At 42.7% G+C, this 27771-nt stretch overlaps 1 protein-coding gene across 1 annotated transcript; it reads right to left on the minus strand.

Moving 5' to 3' along the window:
• Positions 1-105: 105 nt before the first annotated feature.
• MRPS14 (mitochondrial ribosomal protein S14) lies at positions 106-27212 on the minus strand. The gene is made up of 5 exons (XM_063130212.1): positions 26984-27212; positions 3891-4079; positions 2739-2785; positions 1953-2111; positions 106-523 (listed from the first exon to the last, which is right to left on the minus strand). Exons 1-5 carry the CDS (start codon positions 27210-27212, stop codon positions 341-343), a joined length of 807 nt encoding a protein of 268 aa, XP_062986282.1. The 3' UTR covers positions 106-340.
• Between the last annotated feature and the right edge of the window lie 559 nt (positions 27213-27771).

A 27771-nucleotide genomic window follows, 5' to 3' on the forward strand; every position in this document is an offset into this window, starting at 1 on the left:
ATCATCCATTTGATCTTATGTACTGGTCGTTTTTCAAATTCATATACAGCCCTTCAGCACTGTGAATGTTATACTTTGAAATTTAAATGCAAGAAATGAACTGGATACAAGCCTGGAGCTGTTTATTTTTCATAGGGTGTTGTTGTTTTTAAGATGCCAAGAGCAAATTTGTAAGTCTTAACAAAATCAAAACTAGCCTTTTCTACAGCATTCGACCAATTTGCACTCTTCGTACCCCACACTCTGTTTATGCTGTGATTTATACATTGCCTTCAATACATTCTAGGAGTTCAAATGGGGGTCATGTTTGTCTTGTCTGAAGTGAAGGCTTGTTCATAGCTCACCACATGGCTCTCTGTATCCCAGAGAGTTGGGCATGGTCAGCCAGATGGCGGAAGACAATTCGGCTGAGCCTCCACCGCCATACAACACTTCGTGGACGGGATGTCAGAACACATCGATTGCGGATCCTCACAGGGCAGCTGTCCCGAGGCAAGGCAGCAATCTCTTTATCTGCCACTTCCTGGAATAAAGGAAAAGCGGTGATGGCGATGCCCTACCACAGGGTGTGCAGCTACCATTGGAGCCGACAGCCGGAAAGTTCCTGTTTGGGCAGCATCCTGAACTATTGTATCGTTATTTGACATTTGTATGACTACTGCCGTCCCTTGCCATGCTAAAAAAACAATCCTTGGGGGAGCCCTCGGCCCCCTTAGTTGCCTATTTTATAAAATGTATAGTTCTGTAAGGCTACATACATTAGAGGAAGGACTGGCAAGAGTCTTAAATTGGTCTTAACACTGCAGTAGTACCTATGGATGCTTGTGTTGTATGTACTGTTGATATATGTTTACAGAATTGTGAATGTTGATTTTACTACTACATATAGTTCACCAATCTGTTTTGACCTCTTTTACGTTTAGGACCATGAGAAGGAAATGTGACATTATGTTTCACAACCACTGGGGGGCGGCGCATTATTCCTCTCCTAGATCCACCAATATTTATGCTGCCATCAAGCTTTAACTCTCCCCACCCTCCCAGCCCCTAAACTACCAGAGGACCCTGCAAGCCTGTGAGGAAAACAATCAGATTTCCTCAGATACACCTGAGTGGGGTTTGCTAAAGAGTTACAACCAGTGTCCTATACTTCACGCCCAAAATTGTTTCTTCTTCTGTGGCCACTAGTGCATTGATAATGTATTCAAGTAATAGGTTTTGGAATTTTAACTACCGTATTTCTTCGATTCTAAGACGCACTCCCCCCCCTATAAACATCTCTAAAACCAGGGTGCGTCTTAGAATCGTGGGTGCATTTATTATTTCTTAGAATCAAAGCTTTTTTTTCTGTTGGTGGTACTGAAATTAGTGTGCGTCTTACAATCGGTGGCATCTTAGAATCGAAGATATATGGTAGTGTGTTTTGGAATTTATCCTTTGTGGGATAGCCTATTTCATATGAGATGTGAACAGTTCTTTCCTAGGAAGACAAGCCCCCCACTTGCATGTATATTTTGTACTGTCAGAATAAATGGAATTAGAAGTAAATGTATATATACACCAAATAGAATCTCTATAGTACATTATGGATGCAATCCTATCCAGATGCCTGCCAGCCTCTAAACTTGGTGGCTGATCGGCATTCAATGCAGAGTGGGAGGAGCACAAAGGCGAGCTTTGCCTTCATGCTCCCCCTGCTCTGTGTTTTAGCTACATGACTGTTTTTGCCCATTGAGCAGAGGTGTTGGGGAGGGAAGGAGGCTGGCAGGAACCCACCTGACCTACAACAACATCCCCTTTCTCTGCACTGAGGGGAGGAGGGGGAACATCGCCTTCGGTCTGCATGAAGCAGGGAAGCGGTGGAGAGCTCGGATTCCTGGGTCTACTCAGATCCATGAATCTGACGTATCCTATGCCAGGATCCAAATACCTTGAGCACTTCATGTCCTTACCTGGAGCTCTTTGGGCAAAATTTTGTTTTTCCTGATGGAATTCAGCCGCAGTCTCTGATCTGCATATTCAAATGCCATCTTCCTTCTCTTAACATCACGTAGCATCCTCCAGTCCACATAATATCCCCTTACTTGTCCAATGAATGGCGTGGGGAAGACCTATTATAATAAGCAGAAATTGGAGTCAAGGTCTGGCACATCTTGTCAGGTACACGTATTCAGATACTTATCAGCATAACTGTTGTTCTTAAAATCTAATTATACCTTGCCACAATTTGCTGACAAGAGTTTGACAAGCCAACCTTCAAAAGGATGATCCCAAAGAATGATCCCATAAATAATTTACTGGTCTATCATTAGTAAACCGCCCAGAGAGCTTTGGCTATGGGGCGATATATAAATGCAATAAATAAATAAATGCATTAAATAAATATTACTAATCTGAGGCACACAGAAGCAGGGAAGTGCTGCCTGGTTACCTGAAGCCAATTCTTGCTTCCCGCAAGCAGGAAGGTCAATGGCTATTTACAAGCCTGACTTAATTATTTTTTGTTTGTTTGATCTAGTGTATTTTAGCGTAGCTTGTGTTTTGAGCCTGGCAGCCTCCTGATGAAATCCTTACCAAATAACTTACCAATTATTTGGTAAGGGCTTTCTAAATAACTTTATGCCCCGGCCTATCTTGATCAGCTTCAATTTCTGAAAAACAGTAGCAGCAGGTAGCAGCCAGTTGCTGTGAGGCTAAGAGCACAATCCTATACGTATCTACTTAAAAGCAAGACCCACCGACTTCAATGGGGTTTCTGCCAGGCAAGCAGCTACAAGATGGCAGCCTAAATGAGAAATGCATGTTGTTAGCCAACCTGAGCGCAGGATTTTGTTCAAAGAAACCAGACACTCTGGTTTCCTTACGCGATGGAGTACTATTCTCCCAAAAGAGAGAACCACCCAAACTAAGTAAAGGTTATGGTCATCTAACCCATTTGATAAATGAATTTAGGGTCAGAATAATGGTGGGTTCACCCTCCCCTGCCCTGTACACCTGAACATGGCTGCATGCTCCTTGCCCAACCTCCCCACGCCCAGACATGAGCCACCACCTAGCATACACGAGCATACATCGGAGAGAATTATTTCTAGTGCTTTCTCAAACATATTTACTCAGAAGTAAGTTTCGCTCAGTTCCACAGGGCTTCCTCATAGGTAAATGAGGGATGGAGGCAGGAGGTGAAAGCAGAGGAGTGTGATATAAAAGCCGGGTTCTTCGTCAGAACATCTGGAGCACTTTGCTTCAATCCAAACGGATGACTTAGAAATAAAGGGCGAGGGCTCCTCTTCTCAACACCTGCATATATAACGCCTTGTTCTGATAGCTAAGAATGGATGGATCAACATACATGGGGTCTGTCGTGTTATTTGCAGGGTAAGCATCATGAACTTAGCTGTTATTCCCAGAACAGCAATGATCAAATTTTGTAAACTAACTACTTACTAGGTGAAGCAATCCAAGCGTTGTTCCCCGCCTCGACCAGAATGGAGAGGCGGGTAAGAAATAATAATTATAATTAAATGGGTGCGCGATTGCAGCATAATTATCTCACTATCAATATACTCATAATGACGTTCTTTTTTGGTACGGTATTTGCATGCGTATTAAAAGAAGTGCCAAGAGCTACGTGCGTGATAGGGGCAGGGCATCGTTTCTCTTTTTAAAAAATGGGGGTGGGGGGGGGAGGAACCTCCATTTTGCAGCCGAGATACACGAAACTCCACCCTGACCCTGTACTTTGCAAGTGGTTCTGCGCGTTATTTAGGGTCTGAAAAGACCTGGGGCGTTACATGAGAAGCACAGCCGAGGCGTCGGCGTAGCCCAAAGCCGGGACGGGACGAAATGAAAACGCGGGGAGGAAAGGAAACAGCCGCGACCGCCGCTCTGACCTGCCCAGACGCCGCTCGCAGGGCCCAGGCCCAGGCCGCCGCCATCTTCCCGCTTCCCCACAATGCCCCGCGCTCTCAGGGCCCTGCCGCGGCGGCGGCGCTTCCTTCGCCGGATGGGCGGCGAGTTGGTGCGCCGGGGGAGGCGGGAGAGTGAGGGGAGGAGCGGGAGCTGAGGGAGAGGTTGTGGGGCTGAGGGGGGAGAAAAGATTGAGAAAAACCCCGGGGGCGGGTGGACACAAATGGAAGACGACGATCTCTTGTAAAATTCAATAATAATAAAAGTAGGGTGGACCCTATGGAAAAGGAGGACAGGGCTCCTGTATCTTTAGCAGTTGCACAGAAAAGGGAATTTCAGCAGGTGTCATTTGTACATATGAAGCACCTGGTGAAATTCCCTCTTCATCACAACATTTAAAGTGCAGGAGCTATACTAGAGTGACCAGATTTAAAAGAGGGCAGGGCACCTGCAGCTTTAACTGCAGTGATGAAGAGGGAATTTCACCAGGTTCCCCATATATGCAAATGACACCTGCTGAAATTCCCTTTTCTATGCAACTGTTAAAGATACAGGAGCCCTGTCCTCCTTTTCATAGGGTCACCCTAATAAAAGCCTCATCTGGTATTGACCTCCCTACAGTGGCATAGGGTGGATTGCCAGCGCCCGGGGCAATGCAAGTATTGCACCCCTAATCCGTGGACCTTTAGCACTCCCTGAGTAGGGTTGCCATATTCTGAATCCACAAAACTGGGACATTTTTTGGGGTGGGGTGGGGGGCTTGGTTTTTTTTTAAAAAAAAACCTGAGCAATATGTAAAGGTCTAGGGAAAGAAAGAAAGCTAAGCTTTAGTTATCTGACACTGCAATCCTATGTGTGTCTACTCAGAAACAAATCCTATTAAGTTAAATAGGACTTATTCCCAGGTAAGTATGCATAGGATTGCAGCCTGAAGTTCTTAAGTACCTGAGAATAAATAATAGGCAAAGAACAGTATAAGCAAACAAACAGGAAAAATGACACTAAATTACATTCCTCCACTAGTTCTCAAAAGCTGGAGGAGACTTCAGTATGGAGACTGACACTCCACTGAGCAGGCTCAAGGCACCATTTCGGAGGGTGGAATTTCTCTGGCTGGCTGGAACAGGAATCCGGGATTCTTGACTGACTGGCCGGGACATTTTGGAAATGCTTGGAAACCATGACATTCCCGGTTTTCCGGGAAGTATGGCAACCCTATCCCTGAGTCCCTTCCACCAGTCCAGTATTGAACCCCTTATCACCACCACCCCCAAGCACATGTATTATATTGTAAGGAAATACTGATCTATTTAAAGTAAAAATAATTTAATGCTAGTATACCAGTACTTAGATTTATTGAAAATCACCTGGCAGGAATGTGCAAATTTTTCAATTACAGTATTGAAATCTCTCAATTGACAGTATTGCTAGGTTATTCAGTCTTTCTTGGGTCATTGTAGGTTTCTGATACGTTTTGATTAAGGTTTGAGAAACTTCTTTCACAACTGGCAGTTGAAACAGGGATAGTTAGAAAGATTCTTAATGTCACAACAAAGTTTGTCAAACTCTCTCGCGGCTTGATATGATACGAGGCGGCTTGATATGATAACCGATCACTTTGCAGGCTGCATTTCCTCCCAAACGGGCCTCTCTGGCACATGCGTTGCTGCTCTGTCCTCCTTCTGGATGACTTAGGGCAGAGCTTTCCAAACTGTGTGTCGCGACACGTTAGTGTGTCAGCTGCAGTGTGTAGGTGTGTCACGCGAACATAACGACAAACCTCTGAGTCTATGTGAAATAAGCAATACCAACTTGCATGCATTTTTATGCAGCAAAGGTGCCGGTTAGTATGGTGCACTAGTATATTCCCCTTTCGTCGCATCCGTGTATGCACACCACAGTCGAGGGATCATACAGGTACTGCGCATGCGCAGTATGCATAATCGGGTCGAAACAGCTGATTCTGCGTCACTTCCGGTGACGCGGCTGCACCTGAAGTGACGCATTCGAGAAATTCCATGGGTCCAGCTTTTTGATAGAACATCGTCTCACCCGCCGCTTGATTGCAGCTCGACAAAATTGGTTCAATGTGAAAAGTCTTGGAAATGTATGTTATTATCTTGCAAATCATATATTTTTAAAAATATAAATGAAAGGTTTTCATGAGATATGTTGTGTCCCCATACATTTCGTTATTACAATTTATGTATTTGTCCGTATCTCTTATAAGATGTTAGTTTAACCTCCGGTTTGCTAGTAAAACTGAATTGCTGTGTCGCGAAATGATGCATGTCTAAGAACTGGGTCACCAACATGAAAACTTTGGAAAGCTCTGACTTACAAGGTAGCCAGAGCAGCAACACATGTGCTAGAGAGGCCCGTTTGGGAGGAAATGCAGCCTGCAAGGCCTTCCTGACCAGTGCGCAACAAGAAAAATGTTGTAAAATGTTACGTGGCAACGTTTATTTGCCCTGTCTACACAGTTGGATCTACACAGATTTTAATTTTTTTATTTATTATTACTACTTTCTTAAAAAAAGGTTTTTTTTGCACCCCTAAGAATTTTGCGCCCAGGGCAACCACCCCTGAGCCCCACCCACGCTACGCCACTGTCTCCTCACAACCACCCTTCAGGGCAATCCCAGTTATGGTGAGGTGGGATTATAAGACCAGATCGTCTAAATCCACCCCCAGGCTTCAGTAAATCAAACACTGCTTCTCTCTGATCTGATGTGGAAAATATGTGAACCTTATTGCCCCCTTATTAGTGTCATATTAAAATCCAGAGTAAACTATCATTTATTATGTAGCTTTTCCATATATAAGTCTGAGAAAATTCCTTGAAGCATCTTCATGGAATGAGAAGAAAAAAAACACATTTACTATTATTAGGTTATGATGTGGTGATGTCAGTGTATATAAATGCCCTTGTGCTTCAGCTACTAGTAGCCATTGCAAAACCCTCAAGTAAGGGTTTCTGCAGACCACAAGGGCCTGGTGGTTGGGAGGAGAGCTCTCATAAAAAAATCATGAGGGATGGAGTTCCAAGAGGAAAATATGATGCTATGGAACATTCATTTTAAAGCACGTATGTGGTCACTTTCCTCTGAAGCATGTCTGCCTATCTTGCAGTTCCATAATTACTACTACACATTTGGTTTCTCTATCAGCCTCTCTGCCTTCCCCATGACTTTGTATGCCTATGAATAAGTTTACAGATACATAACATTTCAGTTTCTCAGCTACTTCCTGATCATGATTAAGCGTGTGCCACTTACCCAGTCTTAAAAATGATCATGAGCATAATGCCAAGTGATAAATGGCTGGAAAAGTCTTCTGCACGAATGTATGTTGCGTAACTGCATCACATACTTTCCTTGCACTGTGTAGAAAAGTCCCAGCTGAGCTAGTTTAAAAATAGTTTTTCACTCAAGAAATTATTAGCACTGTAACCTGGCAAAAGATATTTTAGTGGTTAAGGTCAAGTTGGGTAAATACAGGTTATTAAGTAGCTAAATAAAATTTGCATCCTGCAGTTCTTCTAAGAATGGTATAAGTGAGATATCTGCTTTTGTCCTCGCAGCAGTCCCTGTAGGTAGGCTAGACTGAAAGAGAGCGAATAATTCAAGGTCACTCATCGTGCTTCATGGCTGGGGAGATCCGAACCTAGGTCTCCCCAGTTAAAGTCCAATACTCCATGTACTACACTACATAGGCTCTCCATAAAAAGCACAATTTCAGTGCATGCAACTCTTGGACAAAAACTGTGCCATCTGTGGGAGAAACGTTTGTAATATTTATAGCTTGTCCAGGAAAGCCACCCTAGAATAGAGGCAGCCAAAAAGCAATATTTTTGTGCCACCTCCAGAAGGGGATGATATGGTACCCTATGAGTTGATCATACACTATCAGTTTCCCACTTCTATGACTCTTATGTAGGCAGTCACACTGGTGGTGTGAATCTGTGAACCCTTTCCCTGAGCAAATGCATCTGATTCTTCTTTCAATGTCGTATTTAAAGGTAAGCCATTTACTTTTGTTTGGACTGGATGTTGTAATCATCCTCATAACTTAAACTCTTCTCCATTTGTACTGGTTTTACCCTCTGTCTGTAGATAGTGAAGTGAATAAGGAAGTATGGAAGATACTGCATTTAATAACGGGGCCAAGTCAATGAATGCATGAGAGCTTAGGCTTGCAATCCTGAAAACGTTTACTAAGCATGCAGCTGAATTCCTCTTGCTTTTTACTTACAAGCAAGCACACAGGCCTCCAATTTGGATTGGGACCAGTTCAGGTAGGGGAGATTTAAACTCTACCCCCCAGCAATTTGTTTTCTAAAATCTCACCCCTAGCAAATTAACAACACACTCATATTTCACAGCTCACACTCTTACAGTACCAATGCAAACAGTTCTACTGTAAGAGTGTGGGCTGTGAAGTCCCCAGACCAAATCTCACTTCAGGATAGAAATTAGATGGTAAACACAGAGGTTCATCACACGGGGCTGAAGGTAAACACAGAGGTTCATCACACGGGGCTGAAGTCCTGCATTCTTACCAGAATTATGATGGGCACCTTTACAAGTTGGACATATGATTTAAAAACTTCCTTTCTCAGCAGTGTTCTATCTGTTTCATTATGCAGCGCCATCTAGTGGCTGCATTATAGTGCAATGCCATAATTAACCTTTCTTATTGCTTTATCGCCAATCTTAAAAAGTGGAATAAAGCTCAAAAAGCATGGGAGATGATCTGGAGGTTGACAATGTCATGTAAAGGATCCACAAACTTCTGTGAGTGGCCAGTCAGGAGCGTGCAATAAGAGCGTCTTGTAGAAATGCTGTTAGGGTTTTGTGAACCGCCCAGAGAGCTTCGGCTATTGGGCGGTATAAAAATGTAATAAATAAATAAATAAGGGTTCCATTTGTTACCTCCCTGTGTTTTCCCAATGCTTCTTCAGATGTTTTTTTTACCAGAAGAAAGGAAGAAAAGATGGAATAGATGCACAATGTATCTTGGTTGTTAGCACCAGGAGCTGACCATCTAGAAGGATTCTAGGGATTGACATACTGAAGGTGTCATCGGGAACCCCATAAAATAGCAGGGCAATTGCACAGTAAAAGCCTCATCTGGAAACATCCCTAGTGTAAGGGTGTACAACTTCTGTTTTCTCAGAGAGCAATCTGTTGTCCAAACATTCAACTGAAGGCTAGAGAAAGCCAGGTTCTAGCAGTAAGGGCTTCACAGGTAAGGAGCAGTTGTGTTTGATGGAATGTATAAGGTCATTTACCTGCGTGATGAAGCTGCGTGTTTAATGTGCCTCTGGAAAGACCCTCTCAAGAGGTAGATCAGTGATGGTCCTTTGGAATATAACAATACTTAAAGTAGCACAACACATATCATAATATACTTATACACTACTTATTGCTTCCTTTCACTACAAGAGAAACTGTGATCAAAGATTTTTACCACATCTGCATTGAAATTTGGCAGGGTCACCAGGGGCGAGATCTAGACCATGGTTTGTTAGCATGCAGAAATAATACTTAGCGTTCTTATGGGCTTCAAACCTGGTTTTGGAACAGAAACTTGCCTATGTTATATTCTTTTCAACGCAACTGAAGACCTTTTTATTTTCTCAGTATTTAAATTTGTATTTTAAATCTCTGTATTGCTGCTCAGTTTTATCCTGGTTGTACTTTTATAATTTATATTGCATTTTATATTTTGTTTAAGTTTTTTACTTTATGGTTTTAATTTCTGTGAACTGCCCAGAGAGCTTTGGCTAGAAAGGCAATCAATCAATCAATAAAATGGGGCTCTTAAAGAAGTGTTTAAACTAGCTCCCATACATTTTAGCTCCGTTGAAATTGGCGAAGGTTGCATAGCACAGTAGCGGGACAGAGTAAAAGCTGGAACGGAACAGAACAGGCCAGAAAGACCCCTTTATATATTTTTAAAAAACATGCCAAAAATAGTGGCATGTGTTAGAAACACTTGAGCACGATATTTCAGGACTAAAACCCTTGCAATATTATAGTGCTATTAAGCCCATAACTCCCAGAACAACATCCGGAACAGAATGGATGGCCTGGAACGGCCACTTCCGAATCACTGAAATCAACCAAACTCACCACTCAAACATTACTAGGTGGGACAGATATAATAAGCCACAAAACATCCACAAAAACCACGTTCCGATACCTGTTCTGAGCCATAGTTCATATTGCGCAAAACAGGCCGAAACGGCAACTTTCAGCTGAGCCAACTCAACCAAACTCACCACTCACACCTGACTAGGTGACAAAGGTATAATAATCCACATAACTTCCACTGAAACTGTGTTCCATTACCAGTTCTGGGCCGTAGTCCGTATTCTGCAATACGAGCCGGAACGGCAGCTTCCAAGTGAGGTAAGGCAACCAAACTCACCAGTCACGCATGCATCACTAGATGGGAAAGACATAATAACCTCTGAAATTTTCATGAAAGTCAGGTTCTGATACCCATTCCACTTGGCATTGTTTTAGAATGTTTTTAGGATGTTTTTAACAATGTATATTATGTTTTAATTCAGTTTTATGTATTTTATATTTACTGTTGTTCCCTGCCTCGATCAGAATGGAGAGGCGGGTAAGAAATTATTGTTGTTGTTGTTCATATTCTACTATCGCCTTCTGTAGGAAACTGTCTTTGCCAGATCTTCACTCTGGATTCTGTGAAAGTTTATTAACTGTTCCATTTAGTACAATGAGTGGTTTGATTGCCTTCATGCACAGAGAAGTTGCCATTCTGGGCTATTTCCCCACAATAGTTTGTGCCTCATTTTGCTCACCCATAATTTGCTTTTCCGGCTTATTTTGCGCAATATGGACTATGGCAATATGAACGAGTACCAGAACGTGGTTTTCGAGGAAGTTTTGTGGCTTATTATATCTGTCCCACCTAGTAATGTGTGACTGTTGAGTTTGATTCAGTTGGCTCACTTGGAAGTTGCCGTTCCAGCCTGTTTTGCACAATATAGACTATGACCTGGGATGGGTATTGGAGTGTGGTTTTCATGGGAATTTTGGTGCTTATTGCATTTCTGCCATGGAGTTACGTGTGCCTGGTGGGTTTGGTTGATTTCAGTCATTTGGAAGTGGCCGTTCCAGGCCATCCATTCTGTTGTGGATGTTGTTCTGGGGGTGAATAGTGATATAATATTGCAAGGGTTTTAGTCCTAAAATATTGTTTTCAAGTATTTCTAACATATGCCACTGTTTTTGGCATGGTTTTTTAATATAAAGGAATCGTTCTGGCCTGTTCTGTTCCGTTCCGGCTTTTACACTGTCCCCACTGTAGTTGCTCTGTCCCTCCATCTTCAGTTTTCAAGGCTTCAATTTGTCTGGGGGCTTTGTGGCTGGCATAGTCCACTTGAAAACAGCTCATGCAACCGTAACTTGAATTTCCACCAACTGGTGGGGGTTACGATGAGGCAGAGCCCCGTGCCCCCTTGCTGGTGGAAAGTACCCTACCACCTGCCAACCAGCACTCAGCCAGCAGATCTGCTCCACCAGGTGAGATCTGCCAATGGAAGGGCCAAAATGGGGGGCAGGACAGGATGGAGAACACAGACGACACATCCCAACTCCCTCCATTCCATGGACATGCCCATTTCAAGCAGGCAAAACAGGAATTTGAAAAAGCACCCGCATCCCCATCTTCTTCATGCCCCTATGAGAATGACCGATAGGCCTTTTAATGCTCCAATGAAATTTTAAAAACATCTCCCTGCAAGGAGAAAATTAGCAGGCTGAGACATGCTAGTTTTTCCTAGAAGTGTTTTTTCATTATTTATTTATTTATTAAATTTATATACCGCCCCATAGCTGAAGCTCTCTGGGCGGTTTACAAAAGTTAAAAACAGTGGGGAGAGCATTCATTTCATTAACTCTGCAGTTTGAACTAGTTTAGACCACATCTGCCACAGCAGAATTCTTATCACTTGATTCTGCTGTACATGTAGACCAGGCCTTAGAAGCTGCACCTGAGAGGACACAGGTGCTCTGTATAGCTCAGCAGTGCTGCTCCTCTTTCCCTTGTGTGGACTCTGCTACTCTTACTCAACCTCTGCTGTGAAGACAGGAAAGGGATCATGAGATTGGAGTGCAGGCACCATGCTGGGTGCACCAAATGAGTACACCCCAAGACCCCCCAAAACAACCCTATGTGGGGTTAAAGCATGAAGAGTTATAACAAGAAGCAGAAACCAAGAAACCATATTTAAAAATGTATCAGTGTCAGGTAAAGATTACCTACCTTAATTCACTGATTTCTTGAACATTACGTTCTTGATGCTATTTATTTTTAGATGTATAGCTTGCCCTATCCTTGAGGCTCAGGGTGGGTAACATTCCAAAAACTCAGCTGTCTTCACAGCCACTCTTTGAGGTAGATTGCTAGAAATTCCATGTTATAAAATGGGATTGAGGCAGGACAGTGTCTTGCCCAAGTGTTCCCAGAAACCCCACGGCTTAACTGAGACTGGAGTCCGGGTCTTCTCCTGGGTCAAATCCAGCCAGTCTGTCCCCTGGGCACAATACTATCTTGGAAGCAAGTTCTTGCACTTACTTCTCAGTTTAAATCCAAGTTTGCATGATAGAACCCAGTTTCTCCAGCCAGAGCAACTGACACACAATCATGAATTTCTTTTTCCATCCCTCAAACCACCGTCCATCCATCTGAGAAGGGGGAAAAAAACACGATCTCAGGAAGGAACCACCCAAATATCTCTATTGGTTCTTTCATCTGTTCCCAAAGAAATTTAAACCCCAGCAGAAGAGGACAGGCAGCCGGTGGCCTTTTGCTTGCTTTTCCTTTCTGCAGGTGCTGGCCACATCAGAGGGCTCCTGCTGCTTACCTGAGAGCAGAAGCACATCTCTAAGGTAAGGAAGACTTTTATCGGCAAAGTTTAACAGAGAGCCAAACTCCATGTGATGCTGCCTTGGAAGTCACTTTTGCCTGTGACAGGAATGGAAGAGTGGCTGTTTAAGCCTTTCACCTTCTGCCACTTTGCTACTACAAATCCCATGCCCCCACACCACCCTGCAAGCTGTTTTCGCATCCTTGTTTCCACATCTTTCCCCATGCAGCAAAAAGTGCATCTTGCAAAGGGGGGGTTTGTCTTCAGGAGAGGAAGACCTCCTCTCTCACCACTCTTCTGATTTCAGTTGCAGCCATCCTAGGCTGCCTTTGTTTTTGTTTTAAAATTGAGGAAAAGAGACATAGGTCCCCAAGTCAGCAAGTTTTTGGACCACTGTAGAAACCTGTGAAGAGAGACAATAGTGGGAGGAGTGTCTAAACCTTGACTTTCTGAGAAAGCTATTGCCTGTCACCAGCAAAATAGGAATAGATTTGGTTGAAGTTGATGAGATGCATAGAATGAGTTGCTTGCCTTTCTTCAGTATTTCTATCTATCACATCACATTGTAACACTAGTTAATGGAATATACAATCCTGTGTACAGTTTTCAGAAGTTAATCCCACTGAATAAAGAAGGACTGATTTCTGTGTAAACAAGAATAAGATCAGTCTGCGAGACTCCTTGGTTCAAAAATGTGTGTGTGTGTGTAAGGTTGGATCCAGGTTTATACCGGGTCATCTGTGCTGATGGGAGTGGACTTCCCTGCCGCCTTCTCACGACAGCTCCTCCAGCCCACTGAAAATGCTACAAAGAGGACCATGAGACCCCTGCTGAATGGAGTGAGCTGTGGTATGTGTAAGGGGGAAGTAGAACTCCCAAAATCAGGCAGAGAGACATTCTGCGAGCAAATTCTGGATCTAACCATATATTGCTTTTGTACAAATAGTAACATTTAGATGTTCTCAAAATTTAAATACTCTCTGCTTGTGCACAGCTAAGATAAAACCCAAATCAGTGGTAATTGACCTACATCAGTGGTCAGAAAATATTAGTATCACAAAAAGTTGTGAACATTGCCTACCAGTTAGTAGTATGCATTCTAAATTCAAAGAGTAAAAAGGCTTCAGACCTGTTCAGCATTTTGCCTTCAAAGAAGTGCATTTCTTAGTCCATTCTTTTCTAATCTGATGCTTTGTTTCAGAAGTATATTTCAATTAATTCAAACATTTTCAAATAAGAACATTGCCATTGTTTTATCATAATTTTGATGCATTATCCCGTCCTGCCCATCTTAATCATATTAGTACTACTTTAGTAGATCCTTTTGGTGAATTGAACTCTCAGTCTTAAGTATTAACATCAATATATCAGTTGACAACCCTACCCTAATGCAATATTTAACATTTATAAAGTGCACTAGAGTGTTCCACATACATGATCTCATACATTATATTCATTATCTCAGTGCAAGTTTGTATAAGATTTGACCTAAAGATAACTAATTCCTTGTTAGGGTGTGAGGTTTTTGGTATGATCTGCTCCTTTAAATTACAGCTTTATCCCATTAATTAAGATTTTTCAAAGGTGCTTAGCAGATTCTGCCAGAAATTTGTGCAAAATTAGTTTTTTTTTTAGTTTTTAAATAAAACTCATTTTTCTCTTTGACCATTCATTATACTGGGGTTATTAATGAAATCCATGAATATCCAATATGTTTGAAGTGTTTTGTTGCTGTCAATTGATACATTAAAGTAGATGCTTTACTCATGTAGAATATCTAATAATTCTTTTATTTATTTAGAGTATTTTTATCCCGCACCTCAGCCAAAAAGGCTCCCGGAGCAGCTTACAATTGATCAGTAAAGAAGACAGTGCAACCATATCCATATTTACTCAGAAGTAAATCCCACTGTGTTCAATAGAGCTTATCCCCAGGAAAATGTGCATTGTAGCCTTAACTGTTTCCCCACCCCTGCCCCCCTGGTTCCTTAGTTTGTCATTATTGGAGGCAAACATACATATAATCACAAATAATATTGCTTGGAGAGTTTTAAGCTTTTCGATGTATGATCCTGCAGTAAAAAACTTCAAATTATTTGGGCACTTGGAATTTAGAAAATATTTTTGCATGCAGTTGGATAGTTTAAAATAGACAGCTAAAATTTCTTATTCTACCTGTGTTTACATACAAGTAAGTCCTGTTGATTTTGGGGGGAAAAGATTTCTCTTCAGATAAGCTAAGCATGGTTATGATTGCAGTCTAAATGGGCACAGTGCACATCAAGGCTAGCTAAAGCTTGCTATGCTTAAGTTCTATTGAAATCAGTGGTAGAAGTCTGTTATGAGTGATTTCAAAGGGACCTAAGTGTGACTGACTTTAGTTGGCTATTTTATTATTAGTTCATATTGTTCACATAAAGCAACAGTGCTTTGTTTCCATTGCAGAAATTAAAAAATAATAATCTAGCATAGCATTTGATTAGAAGGGTTCTGGGTCTTGATGTTAATTTTGATGAATGCACCCTTATTGTGTTATGCCAAACTTTTTATAATTCCTCAACCATCTGATTCTGCATCTTACAGTGCTAGCAAATGGGTCAATCATATTAACTGCAGCAGTGTAATGTCAAAAAACCCACATCATCAATCTTTATAGACTAAGGACCCGTCTTTAATCCCAATTTACTTATGCTAACATATCTCAGGCCAGTGACCAATATGCTATTAAAATAAATAAATAAAGATAAAAACAGCATCAATTTACATTTTTTTTAAAAAAAAAATTAGATCCCACTTTTCTTTAATATAAAAATAAAAATAAAAATAAAATTACACAAATAAAACAATGTTTGTTATTGTCTTTGTCTTTCTCCCCTATATACTCTGAAGGAAGAAAAAACAACCCCTAAACAAAAAGGGCATCTCTGGTGTGATGCACTTTAGCTCATGCTGTATCACATTTGTGCAGCCTTCCCCAACTTGGGGAGTATGCCAACTGTAGGATTATGTGAGCTGTTGCCCAACACATCTGTGCCCCAGGTTGCGGAAGCTTGTGCAAGTGGGTTCCAACTCATCCATGGAGTTTCAGAGTGCCATAGACTCTTGGAGCTTTATCACAACCGCGTTATACTGTGCAATCACTGCGAATTATTTATCATTTATCATACTTATACCCCGCTCCTCAGCCAAAAAAGGCTCTCGGAGCGGCTTACACTTAGAAAAAAAGACAGTCCCTGCCCTCAGGCTTACAATCTAATAAAGACATGACACACAAGGAAAAGGAGTCAAGGAGGGAGGGAGGGAGGAGAGAGAGAGAGGGAGAGAGAGTGTCCAACAGGAGCAGGCCCCGATGTTACTTCTGCCTGCTCCTGTCCCCTCGGTCTTTCTTCTTCCCCACAGGGCCAAGATGGCAGTTTGCCCTGTTGGGGGTGGGTGGGAAGAGTCCAGCAGGAGCAGGCCCCGATGTTACTTCTGCCTGCTCCTGTCCCCTCGGTCCTTCTTCTTCCCCACAGGGCCAAGATGGCAGTTTGCCCTGGGGGGGGGGGGGAAGAGTCCAGCAGGAGCAGGCCCCGATGTTACTTCTGCCTGCTCCTGTCCCCTCGGTCCTTCTTCTTCCCCACAGGGCCAAGATGGCAGTTTGCCCTGTGGGGGGGGGGGGGAAGAGTCATGCAAAGGACTCCGAAGTTTTCCAGTTTATAATCTGCTTTTATTGTGAAGTACTCCCATGCATCCTGCTTTAATTGTGCTTCAAAGGCAAAAGCCTCGCCGTATTTTTCTACTAGTTTTCGAGCGTATCATTTGTTGTTTTCCGAGCGGCCACTGGGGCGCAAGAACAGGATTTGAAGAAAAATTAAACAAATGCTTATATCTGTGTAAGCTTTAAAGATAAAGACATCAAACTTGGCATAGTGATAGATATTAAGGAGAGCTTTAAGCATACCAAATTTGAATCGGATTGGTTCATCCGTTGATTTTTAATGATTTTTTTACATTTCCCCCCTTAAACCCACTTCCTGGTATGCAAAGGATCTAGTCTCTCGGTAGCAACAACAATGGTGACAGCTTAGCGCTGCAGGGGATAATTTGAGGGAAACAAGTACATGGGATGAAGCTCTTCAACTGGTCCAGACCCGTGACCCACCTCAGACTCTCAGCCCGAGCATGGAACCCACTTTCACAATTGTCCAACGTGGCAGCAACAGCTTTGCCACAACCCATCTGGACTGATCTTGCGACCCATTTTTGGGTTGCGTCCCACCAGTTGAAGACCACTGGCCTAAGATACCCAGAAGCCTTATTCTATATATGCCTATGAAGATGTAAGTCCCAATCCTTAGGGCTAACTCCATAGTAAGTATGCTTTGGGTTGTCGCCTTAGCTGAGAACTAGGAGGAAAGTCTGGCCTATGTCTCACCTCTGCCATGAACTCAGAAGGTTTTTCCCCCAGTGCGATTTGCTCCTTTACATTACAACAATCTGAAGTTCAAAAGCCAAGATTTCTAAAGCAGCCCAGCACATTCTGATCCAACATCTGCTAAAATAGTCTTTTTTTAACATCTCAAGTAAACCCTTTCCCCCTTGAACTGTTTTAGTAAATTATACATTTGTCATCTGATTTTAGAAAAGAAAGTTAAAAAAATAAACACATTCTGCCTCCAGTCCCAAGGCTGACAGATACGTATATGCTGTTCCACTCACCCCACTTCTCTGACTAGTGAGAAGTTCCAGGGCCTCAGCTCTTATACAGGTTTGGTTTCCTTTGGAAGGAATTAACTGGTATTTGTAACATTTACATTTATTTACAAAGATACAAGCACAGAGCTTAAATACTCCAGCAGACAGCTGGAGTCCACCACTTATTGGATCTCCAGAGGGAGACAGCCCACACCACAGAACCCTGTTAACTTGCAAAACCTCAACTCCTCTCTGACTCAAACTGCAATTTTTTCACCTTCTTATCACACACAGACACATAGGGCCGGTCACTTGCCAGGGGGATTTGCATAATTAACCTTGCCAGCGCAGCTTGCTGTGTCCTGGAAATCTCTCAACGGTGGCTTGTTGCCGGTATTAACCCCCAGAACCCTAAAATAGCCCATGGATTCTGAGTGGCTTAATGACCACAGCATCAAGCCACTCTTGCTTGGTTCATGTGCTGATGAGGGCAATTATGCAAATCCTCCTGGCACGTAACCGGCACGTGTGATATGTACAAACCCAGTCATAGACTACACCAGCCTAGGCAGGGGACTGTCTATATGCAGCCAAAGCCCCACAGTAGCTGTGAATATGCACTGCATCAGTTATACAACACAGCCACAGATTCGCAGCCTCCGTGGGGCTTTCCCGCAAAGTTGTGCTTTGAAAATGTCAGGATTTACACAGACTTTTTCGGTGGGAGCGAGGTCAGTATGGCACACACACACACACACACACACAAAACACACACACACACACACACTTGTGGGCCTGTGTCTTGTGTCCTGGGGCCTTTGAAAGTAAGAGTCTGGTTCCACACAAAATTTAGCAGATGACTAGTCCGCCACAGGCAAACTGGCCTTTGCATTGCTAATCCTGGGGTGTGAACAGTGCTTGTCTAGATGGACCCTTGGTCTGATCCAGCATGGCTCTTCTTATGGTCTTAGCTGTGATTCATCCAGGTCATTTAGAAATCTGCCCTGGGTCAAGGATTGGCCCTATCACAAGCACTATACCATCTCTCAGTGAAAGTTGGAGATGTGGTGGTGGGGATTTTGCTGTTCTCCAGGGTGGGGTTATTTTACCTTAGCATTTAGGTGATATTTGGCCAAGGAAGGTTCTTACTTTTTAAAGCTTTACTCATGGCTTCCAGACCCAGCCAAGTTCCCTAACCCCAAATTCGAGTAAGGCTTTTTATTTAAGTTTTAAAATGAAGAAACAAAAACACACCTCATAATGTGTGAAGAAACAAAAACACACCCACACACCTCATAATGTCAGACAAATGTGAATGTCTAAAATCTTGATTGTCAGCATTCACTGGTATATGTCCAATAAGTGAGTCTATGGAAAAGGAGTTTAACAAATTCAAAGAATTTATGTGAAGCTTGTGTTTCAAAATAACACAGTGAAATGCAAAATTAGAGAGAGAGAGAGAGAGAGAGAGAATGCACCATCAGCCCACGCAGGCTAGTTGAAGAAGCTTTCCACAGGAAGCAGTGCTGGAAAAGAGCTATAAAGCATCATTGCAGAAAAACGATTTTCATTCCTTTATATCCAGCAAATATAAATGCGTGGAACCATCTTGCTCCCTCTGGCCCACCATTTAATAGTTTGTCCTCAGGGCCGGTGCTACCATAGAGGCCACTCAGGCGGCTGCCTAGAGTGCCAAGCTAAGAGGGGCGCCGGGCACAGTGCAGCACTCACACGGGTTGGCTGTGAGCTGGCCCAGCCCAGCCCGAGGATTCAGTTGGGCCTGGGCGGGCGAGATGGTGCCCTGCGCCCACCCAACCAAAGTGAAGCCAGGGACACTGGGGTGGGGGTGGGGCGGCTCCACGTTCAGACTTCCGGAACATGCCTGGAAGACAGAGAGAGAGAGAATGTATGGGTGAATGGGGTGCAGGGGGTCTTTGAGTAAATGCATGTGTTCATGTGTGTGTTTGTTTGGAATGAGTGATGCTGAGTGTGTGTGTGTGCGCGCATATGTGAGTTGGGGAGAATGATTTGGAGGTGATATTCCTATTACATAATGCATTTTAGACCCATAGACGTTCCTTTCCAATTTGTTTGCTATAATTGGCATGATGTATTTCTAGCACTTTAAAATAAATTTAGCAGTTTCAAGTTTTGTGCTTCTTAATTTTCCAGGAAACATCTGTTCTTAAAAATCAAAGTTGGCATTTTGTGTGTGTGTGTGTGTGTGTGTGTGTGTGTTTGAAAGTAGCTCACCTTGGCTAGGGCGCAAAATAGTCTGGCACCGGCCCTGCTTGTCCTTCTCCAGAACCCCTTCTGGTTCTTGGGACTAGGAGTCAGGATGAGCTCATTAGCCTCGGCCTGCCTTGCAATGCAGACTCACCTGAGACCGGCAGAGCTTCCTGGATTCCTTCGGCGCTTGTCTCCCAGCACCACCTAGGAAGAGGCTGCTGCTAGGTCGGACAGCAGCTCTCCTCCATGCCTTCAGCTGCCTTGGTTTTTTCCACCCAAAAAAGTCGGGGTAAGTCCCCAATTTTTTCAAAGCACATGTTCACGGGAAAGCTCCACGGTATATAACTGACGGAGTGCAGATTCACAGCCACTGCAGGGCTTTGGTCACATATAACCAGACCCTAGGTCTGACTATTGGAAATAGAGAAGAAACGTATGGCCCTGCAACAACATGAAGTGTTTCTGTTCAGGGTTGCAGCTTAGGGTGACCATATTTTGGAAACCAAAAAGGAGGACAACATGGTCGCCCCCAAGGGGGCGTGTCCACCCGAACATAGCCTTGGTCACATATCTGATTTTACAGCACACATTTAAGACAAATCTGTTCTACGTAACATCTTAATGTTAAAATCACTGAAATAAAGAACAAGTGAGAGATTCAATGTATCTGAAATTAACTTCACTCACTCCTACTTTTGTAGGTTTTGCTGTACTTTGAAGCTTTTGCTATACTCTGTGTGTTACATTCTCCCCTTCCCTCAAATATCTTTTCTGACTATCTTCACTCATTGCAAGCTGCTGTTGTTGTTAACAGGGTTTGCTACTGGCCCCAGATCTGTTTCAAATTTGGTATGGCTAAAGCTCTACCTAAAAGCTATCATGGTGCCAACTTTCAGCTCTTTATCTTTAAAAATGACAGTTTTAAAAATAATGATTTTAAAACCTTGTTTTTTAAAAAAAAATTCCTAAAAAATCAATGGATGAACAGATCTGTTTCAAATTTGGTGTGGCTAAAGCTCTACCTAAATCCTATCATGGTACAAAGTATCATCTCTTTATATTTAAAAATGATGATTTTAAAAATAATAATTTTAAAACCTCAATTTTTAAAAAATTGCTAAAAAAATCAATGGATTAACAGATCTGTTTCAAATTTGGTGTGGCTAAAGCCCTTCCTAAGAGCTACCATTGTGCCAAGGTTCATGTCTTTATCTTAAAAAATGACGGAGTTATAAGCATTTTTGTTAATTCCCATTAGAGCTGCTCTTTGAAAAATAATAATAATCCGGATTTCCCCTCCCCTCCTGGATTTGCCACCAAAAACCCGGACAAATCCAGGCAAATCTGGTCATATGGTCACCCTATTCCAGCTGCTTCCCCCCCCTCCCCCCTCCCCATAACAGTCAACCAGCATTTTATGGCTACTGAGCATGCTCAGTCCTTACTGGATTGTTTTGGGGTCCCCACCTTTATTTTGGCTGTGTGGGATGGGCATACTGGTGCCCTGCCCCAGCCACATTAAAAACTTGGATTTTTCCATTGACTTCTACGGAAGGTACAATGGCTCAGTTCAGCAAAGTGAAACCTAAGAGTGAGAAGAATCCTAGTTAATAAGGGAACCAGAAACTTAACCCCAAAAAAGTACTGCTCTTCTGATTGGCTAAGAGATTGGGAAGGGGAATTTGAATAATGAAGATGATGATGAAATATAAGAATATAAGTGAAATTTGCAAGCAGGCAGTAAGTCTATTTAAGAGGTATAAATCGAAAGGAAGAAACTGGGACAGAAAGTGTTGCAGATAACTCAGACTCCAGGGACAAAAGAAGCTGAGTTGAAAGCAAGAAGACTGGAAGCTGCACTGCCAAAAGACTACGATAAGCTAAAATAAATTGCTTTATTGTTGGCCTTGGCTTAAAAAGGGCCAGTCTAGAAAAGGGTTAGAAGATGGATATGCTTGTTCATGTTGTTTCATAGCCCAATAGAAGAAGAAGAAAAATAATTTCTTTTACTACTAGAAATAGTATTACAATAACTGTTTCACTACTGTTTCCAAAAATGTTAATAAAAACGGAATTGGTTGGGTTTTTAACTTTGGTCTGATGCCTTGATTTTCACTCCATGCATAATTGTTTTCTCATTCTAGCCAGTTCAGAGGTTAGTCAGTAGGGAAATCCACAGAACACATCTAAATTAAAAACTATAAAGGGCTGTCTTAATGGTGATATACAGGAAAAAAATAAACACGTTTACTTGGTAGCAGTGGTGAGGAGGGGAAAGGGCAAACTGGGGGTTGTTTGCTCCTGTGCAGGCAACAGATTGTCTTGATCGTCCTACATGTGCAAACGGCTGCTGTGTTACACTGAACCAAGTTCAACATGCAGCACCTGGTGTTATGTCTGTAATATAACCTACATCCTAGGCTGGACCACATGCACACTGTCAAACAAAGTGATGATGATGTCAAAACTTCTGTTTCTGGAATGGAATGAGGATTGGACATGTGCCCCTTTCTATCTACGTCAGTGTTCCCATGGGAACATTTTAATGTTCCCATTTTCAGAGTGGTCACTTCATAAAATTATAATTCTTTATCACCAGTAATAGTAGACATGTTGGCAAGCGCACCACTGTGAAGCAGCTAGCGTTCTGTGGTGTCTGGAAGAACCACAGTTGAAATTATTCCGTAACCTAATATACCTCTTTGTTATGATTCCTCCCTCCCCGGTTATAAATCAAAACAGTGTTTTCCTTTCCTCTTACTTTCATCTCAGATCCCTAGTTATGCTGCCTTATAACCAGTGATTCATTGAGATCGTTATGTAATGGGCCTTTGTCCCTCCTCTGGCTCTTAAAAACAGGAAATCTATTGGATGTTCAACCCCAGAAGAAAGCTAGAGTCTCTTATTAGGCTACTTAAAAGAGCTGGGTCTAGGAATTTTACTCTGAGGTCTCAGCCAACCCAAGGAAATCTGGAATCAATCTGTGGCCCTGGACAGACATGAATTACAAGCAAAGTCACGTTTCGGCCTGAGAATGGCACTCAGCAGACCTCAAGGCAGAAAATAAGAAAACCAAGTCCGTGGGTGTTTGTTTTTAATCTGGCAGCCTTTGAACAAAAACACTGCAAACAAGATCTTGGGTAGACTTTATTGAGGTTTGCAGTGATGGCCTGGGCAGCTTAAGTCCAAAGCTTTGACGCAATCTTCATTTGTTGGCTTGTCTGAGAAAACTAAGGATAGGTGGGCCCACAGAGAAAGCTCATTTCTGTGGCATTTGGGGAAAGATGGAAAGCTTGGAACATGAAATAGCAGATTAGAATCATAGAATCATAGAATAGCAGAGTTGGAAGGGACCTACAAGGCCATCGAGTCCAACCCCCTGCTCAATGCAGGAATCCACCCTAAAGCATCCCTGACAGATGGTTGTCCAGCTGTCTCTTGAATGCCTCTAGTGTGGGAGAGCCCACAACCTCCCTAGGTAACTGATTCCATTGTCATACTGCTCTAACAGTCAGGAAGTTTTTCCTGATGTCCAGCTGGAATCTGGCTTCCTTTAACTTGAGCCCGTTATTCCGTGTCCTGCACTCTGGGAGGATTGAGAAGAGATCCTGGCCCTCCTCTGTGTGACAACCTTTTAAGTATTTGAAGAGTGCTCTCATGTCTCCCCTCCATCTTCTCTTCTCCAGGCTAAACATGCCCAGTTCTTTCAGTCTCTCTTCATAGGGCTTTGTTTCCAGACCCCTGATCATCCTGGTTGCCCTCCTCTGAACACGCTCCAGCTTGTCTGCGTCCTTCTTGAATTGTGGAGCCCAGAACTGGACGCAATACTCTAGATGAGGCCTAACCAGGGCCGAATAGAGAGGAACCAGTACCTCCCGTGATTTGGAAGCTATACTTCTATGAATGCAGCCCAAAATAGCATTTGCCTTTCTTGCAGCCATATCGCACTGTTGGCTCATATTCAGCTTGTGATCTGCAACAATTCCAAGATCCTTCTCGTTTGTAGTATTGCTACAAATACTACAACTGTCCCTTGCTACAAATGTCCCTTGCATGACAGGTGGCCAGACTCACCACAGGATAAGGAAGGCTGGGGAGAAAGGCTGTGGCAGCAGAATGTTCTTTTGTCAGATGAGGAGAGAGGGTGTTCTTCCATCTTTGAGTTTGATTATTGGAAGTAGCACCAGGGGTTAGGGATGGGTGAGAATTTTGTTCGAATTGTTTGATAAGAACTTCCCCAAAATGAGAAATTTCTCTATAGAGTGGATGGAAAAAGCCTTGAGATTAAAAAACAAACCAAAAACAAATGTGGGAGAAAGCAAGACTGGTGGATTCATTCATGCCTATCAGGTGTGTTTCCAGACAATTGCCCTGTCTCTTTCATGGAATTAAATTATATAGACACCCAGACATCAACAATACCCTGTTCATCACCCTCCTATGTTTCCCCACCTCTTCCATCTTTTTCCTTACCAGAAAAACATCTGTTAATGAGGAAAAGGCTTTTTGACTGATAAGCGCCAGGAGCCCTCCGTCTGGGAACACCCTGATCATTCCATTCTACTCAGTAGTACTGGGCTGCTTGATCAAGTTTAGGGCACATATTTATTAGATTCATTCCCAAAAGGTAAGCTGTCCCTGCCATCCTCCCATTGTTATTTGTTCTTATAAACACACCTGTCCCCAACTGCACAGAGATGCTTTCCAACACTATTTAGTTTAAAACCCTGTTTTCATCATATCAGATTTGCTTTTCTCGTGGCACATGGAGCTAATTAAAGCAGTGTACACTCAAAGGAAAAGAAGACGAAGAAGAAGGAACTGCTTTTGCATGGCAGACTGCATGTGAAACTGCATTAGTTCGGGCATATGTGGATGGAGTCAACAAGCTTCCTTTTAAAAAAGCATAACCATAAGAAAGTGACTTTACTTTCCCCTCAGCTGGGCTCTAATATTGGAAGTGAGCCTTGCTGGCAGAAACGTCATGTATGTGTATTGTGGGTAGAAAACATCCCTATAAAAAGGTCCGTGGGTTGGGAGAAGAGTTTAGCACCAGCTCTCACCTGTGCACTCCATATATATATATATAATTTTATAACACATACAATACAATAATCACGCTACATCAACTTAATATACCACAATAATGAAATTAAAAAAGAACTTATTGAAATAATATAATACTGTCTCGTGCACCCCCACCCCACCTCACCCCCGGGGGCCCTTATTCTCCTTTCCAAAATTGTAATGTATCCTGCGACGGTTTACTCCCTTTCCCTTTTTCTAATACAAATTTAACAAATGGACTCCAAACCTCATCAAAGTCATTTCACTTCAGTAATCCTCTCTTAACTTTAATACTACTCGTGAGTCTGTCATTACTAGCTATATCCCAGACTTCTTTATACCATTCTTCTATTTGATAATCCCTTTGTTCCTTCCAATTCCTGGCAGTTATTAATCTAGCTGCAGTTAATAAGTTGTTTATTAAACCTTTGCTATTTTGTGTACATTTAACGCCTTATATTCTTCAAAAAGGACCCCACAGTGGATTACAGCACACATACAGAATAAAAGATGGGACTGCTGTTTTCATGTTTAGGTCAGCCCTCAGTGATAGAGCCCATAAAACTGCCTGAAACCTGCTGCTAAATCTGAATAACAGAGTCCTCTGAGAAATAAAATGCACCCAATATATAAATATGTTCCGTACTCTCGAAAGGCTCAATTTTAAAGCATGTACAAATGAAGAATCTTAGACATTTTAATGAGTAATTAAATTAAATGAATTTGCTAATTCAACAAAATGTAAATATAAAGACATTTCCAGTAGAGTCAGTGATCCGGGTCTCATTCAATAAACGACCCACAGGTTCACCATGGCCTGTTCAGCAGTGTGCAGCAGCAAGGGAGCCTGCGGGCTCCTGCCCCCTTGTCCACTTCGCTCAACAACTTAGATTATTGTCTGTGACATCCAAACCCAGAAATCTAGGTCGTTAACACTTGCCTATTGGGCAAAAGGCGGGATACAAATTATTATTATTATTATTATTATTATTATTAATAATAATAATAATAATAATAATAATAACTATTCAAAGCTGCCAACTGGTGTTCCAGTGTGCTAGAACTGAGTCCCTTAAGAAGTCCTGCCTGAAGGAACTCCAGGCCAGAACTGCTGACAAATCCGCCTCTTCTGGAATTCTGCCTGAGTCTTGACACCAAGAAAAAAAGCCCTTCCAGGTATTATTGTACAGCTGCTTCTTCTTCTTCTTCTTCTTCTTCTTCTTCTTCTTCTTCTTCTTCTTATTTTTATTTATTTATTTATTTATTTATTTATTTATTTATTTATATAGCACCATCAATGTACATGGTGCTGTACAGAGTAAAACAGTAAATAGCAAGACCCTGCCGCATAGGCTTACATTCTAATAAAATCATAGTAAAACAATAAGGAGGGGAAGAGAATGCAAACAGGCACAGGGTAGGGTAAACAGGCACTGGGTAGGGTAAAACTAACAGTATAAAGTCAGAACAAAATCAAGATTTAAAAGCTTTAGGAAAAAGAAAAGTTTTTAGCTGAGCTTTAAAAGCTGCGGTTGAACTTGTAGTTCTCAAATGTTCTGGAAGAGCGTTCCAGGCATAAGGGGCAGCAGAAGAAAATGGACGAAGCCGAGCAAGGGAAGTAGAGGCCCTTGGGCAGGCGAGAAACATGGCATCAGAGGAGCAAAGAGCACGAGCGGGGCAATAGTGTGAGATGAATTACACAATAGTGTGAGATGAATTAGTAGAATTACACTGAGAGGCCAAAGGGGTGTTCAAGAGGACCTCATTTGATTGTGGCTTTGAAGTGGTGAAGTGCCCATCTGAGAAGACTGACATTGAGCTGGGACTCCTGTGCAGACCACACCCCTTGGCTGACTAGGTTGTTCAGGTGAGCACCCCCACATCCCATCAAGCTGGCAGCTGCTGTGACGACTATCTGAACTGGACTTGCCAGGCTGACTCCTGTGGACAGCCTGGGGTGGGGGTCAACCACCATGGCCAAGACTCTTGAAGGGCTTGCAGAAGGGATAGCTGTAGGCCGGACCCGTTGGCAATTGCTTTTTGGTATAGGAGCAAAAGGCCCTGTAGCTGCCTGCTATGTAGGTGGGACCAAACCATCAGGTCTTGACAAGGCACCAGAAGACCTATCAGATGGGCCAGAGACTGTAGATCTGCCTGTGTGGATCCCTGAACTGTGTGAATGGGCAGAAGGATACTTACTGCACTGCTGTTCCTCATTGAGAAATATCGGGAAGCATTTTGTGTCCAGAATCACTCCTAAATGTTCTAGGGACTGTGTTGGAATCAAGAAGCTTTTCTCCTGATTCACCACAAATCCATGGTTGCTGAGACATTCCAATGTTGCCTGGACATCCTCTATCCCTTTCTCCCAGGAGGGAGACTTGATGAGGATGTCATCCAAGTAAAGGTATAGGTAGATGCTGCACATCTCTAGATGTGCCACAAGGGCCACCAAAACTTTGGTGAAATTTTGTTGACGTGAGACCAAATGGCATTCTCCTGAACTGAAAATTCCTGCCTCCTTAGGCAAACCTCAGGAACCTGTGATGGCAGGCCTGGATGGGCACATAAATATATATGCCTCTGAGAGATTCAGAGAGGCTAGGAAGGCTCACTGCGAAAAAGCTGTCAGAATGGATTTGAGGGTCTCCATCTTGAAATGCTTGTGTGAAAGGAATCTGTTCAACCATTTTAGGTCTGAAATAGCTCTGACCTTCGCCTTCTGTTTGGGAATTAAGAAAAGATCCCAGAGTACCTCTGACCCAGTAGAACTGACTCTATTGCCCCTATGTCCAGGAGATGAGTGATCTCCCTAAGCATAGCCTGATGTTTGGTGAGTTTTGGGGACCTTGGAGAGGCTAGAAACCTGTCCCTGGGATAAAAGGCAAATTCCTGAGTGTATACCTGGGACACCATCTCCTGGATCCAGGCATTGGACGTCATTGTTTTCTAGACCAAAGCAAAATTGAGGAGACAGCCCTCAATAT

This window comes from Elgaria multicarinata, chromosome 1 (assembly GCF_023053635.1).
Source record: "Elgaria multicarinata webbii isolate HBS135686 ecotype San Diego chromosome 1, rElgMul1.1.pri, whole genome shotgun sequence".
NCBI lineage: Eukaryota > Metazoa > Chordata > Lepidosauria > Squamata > Anguidae > Elgaria > Elgaria multicarinata.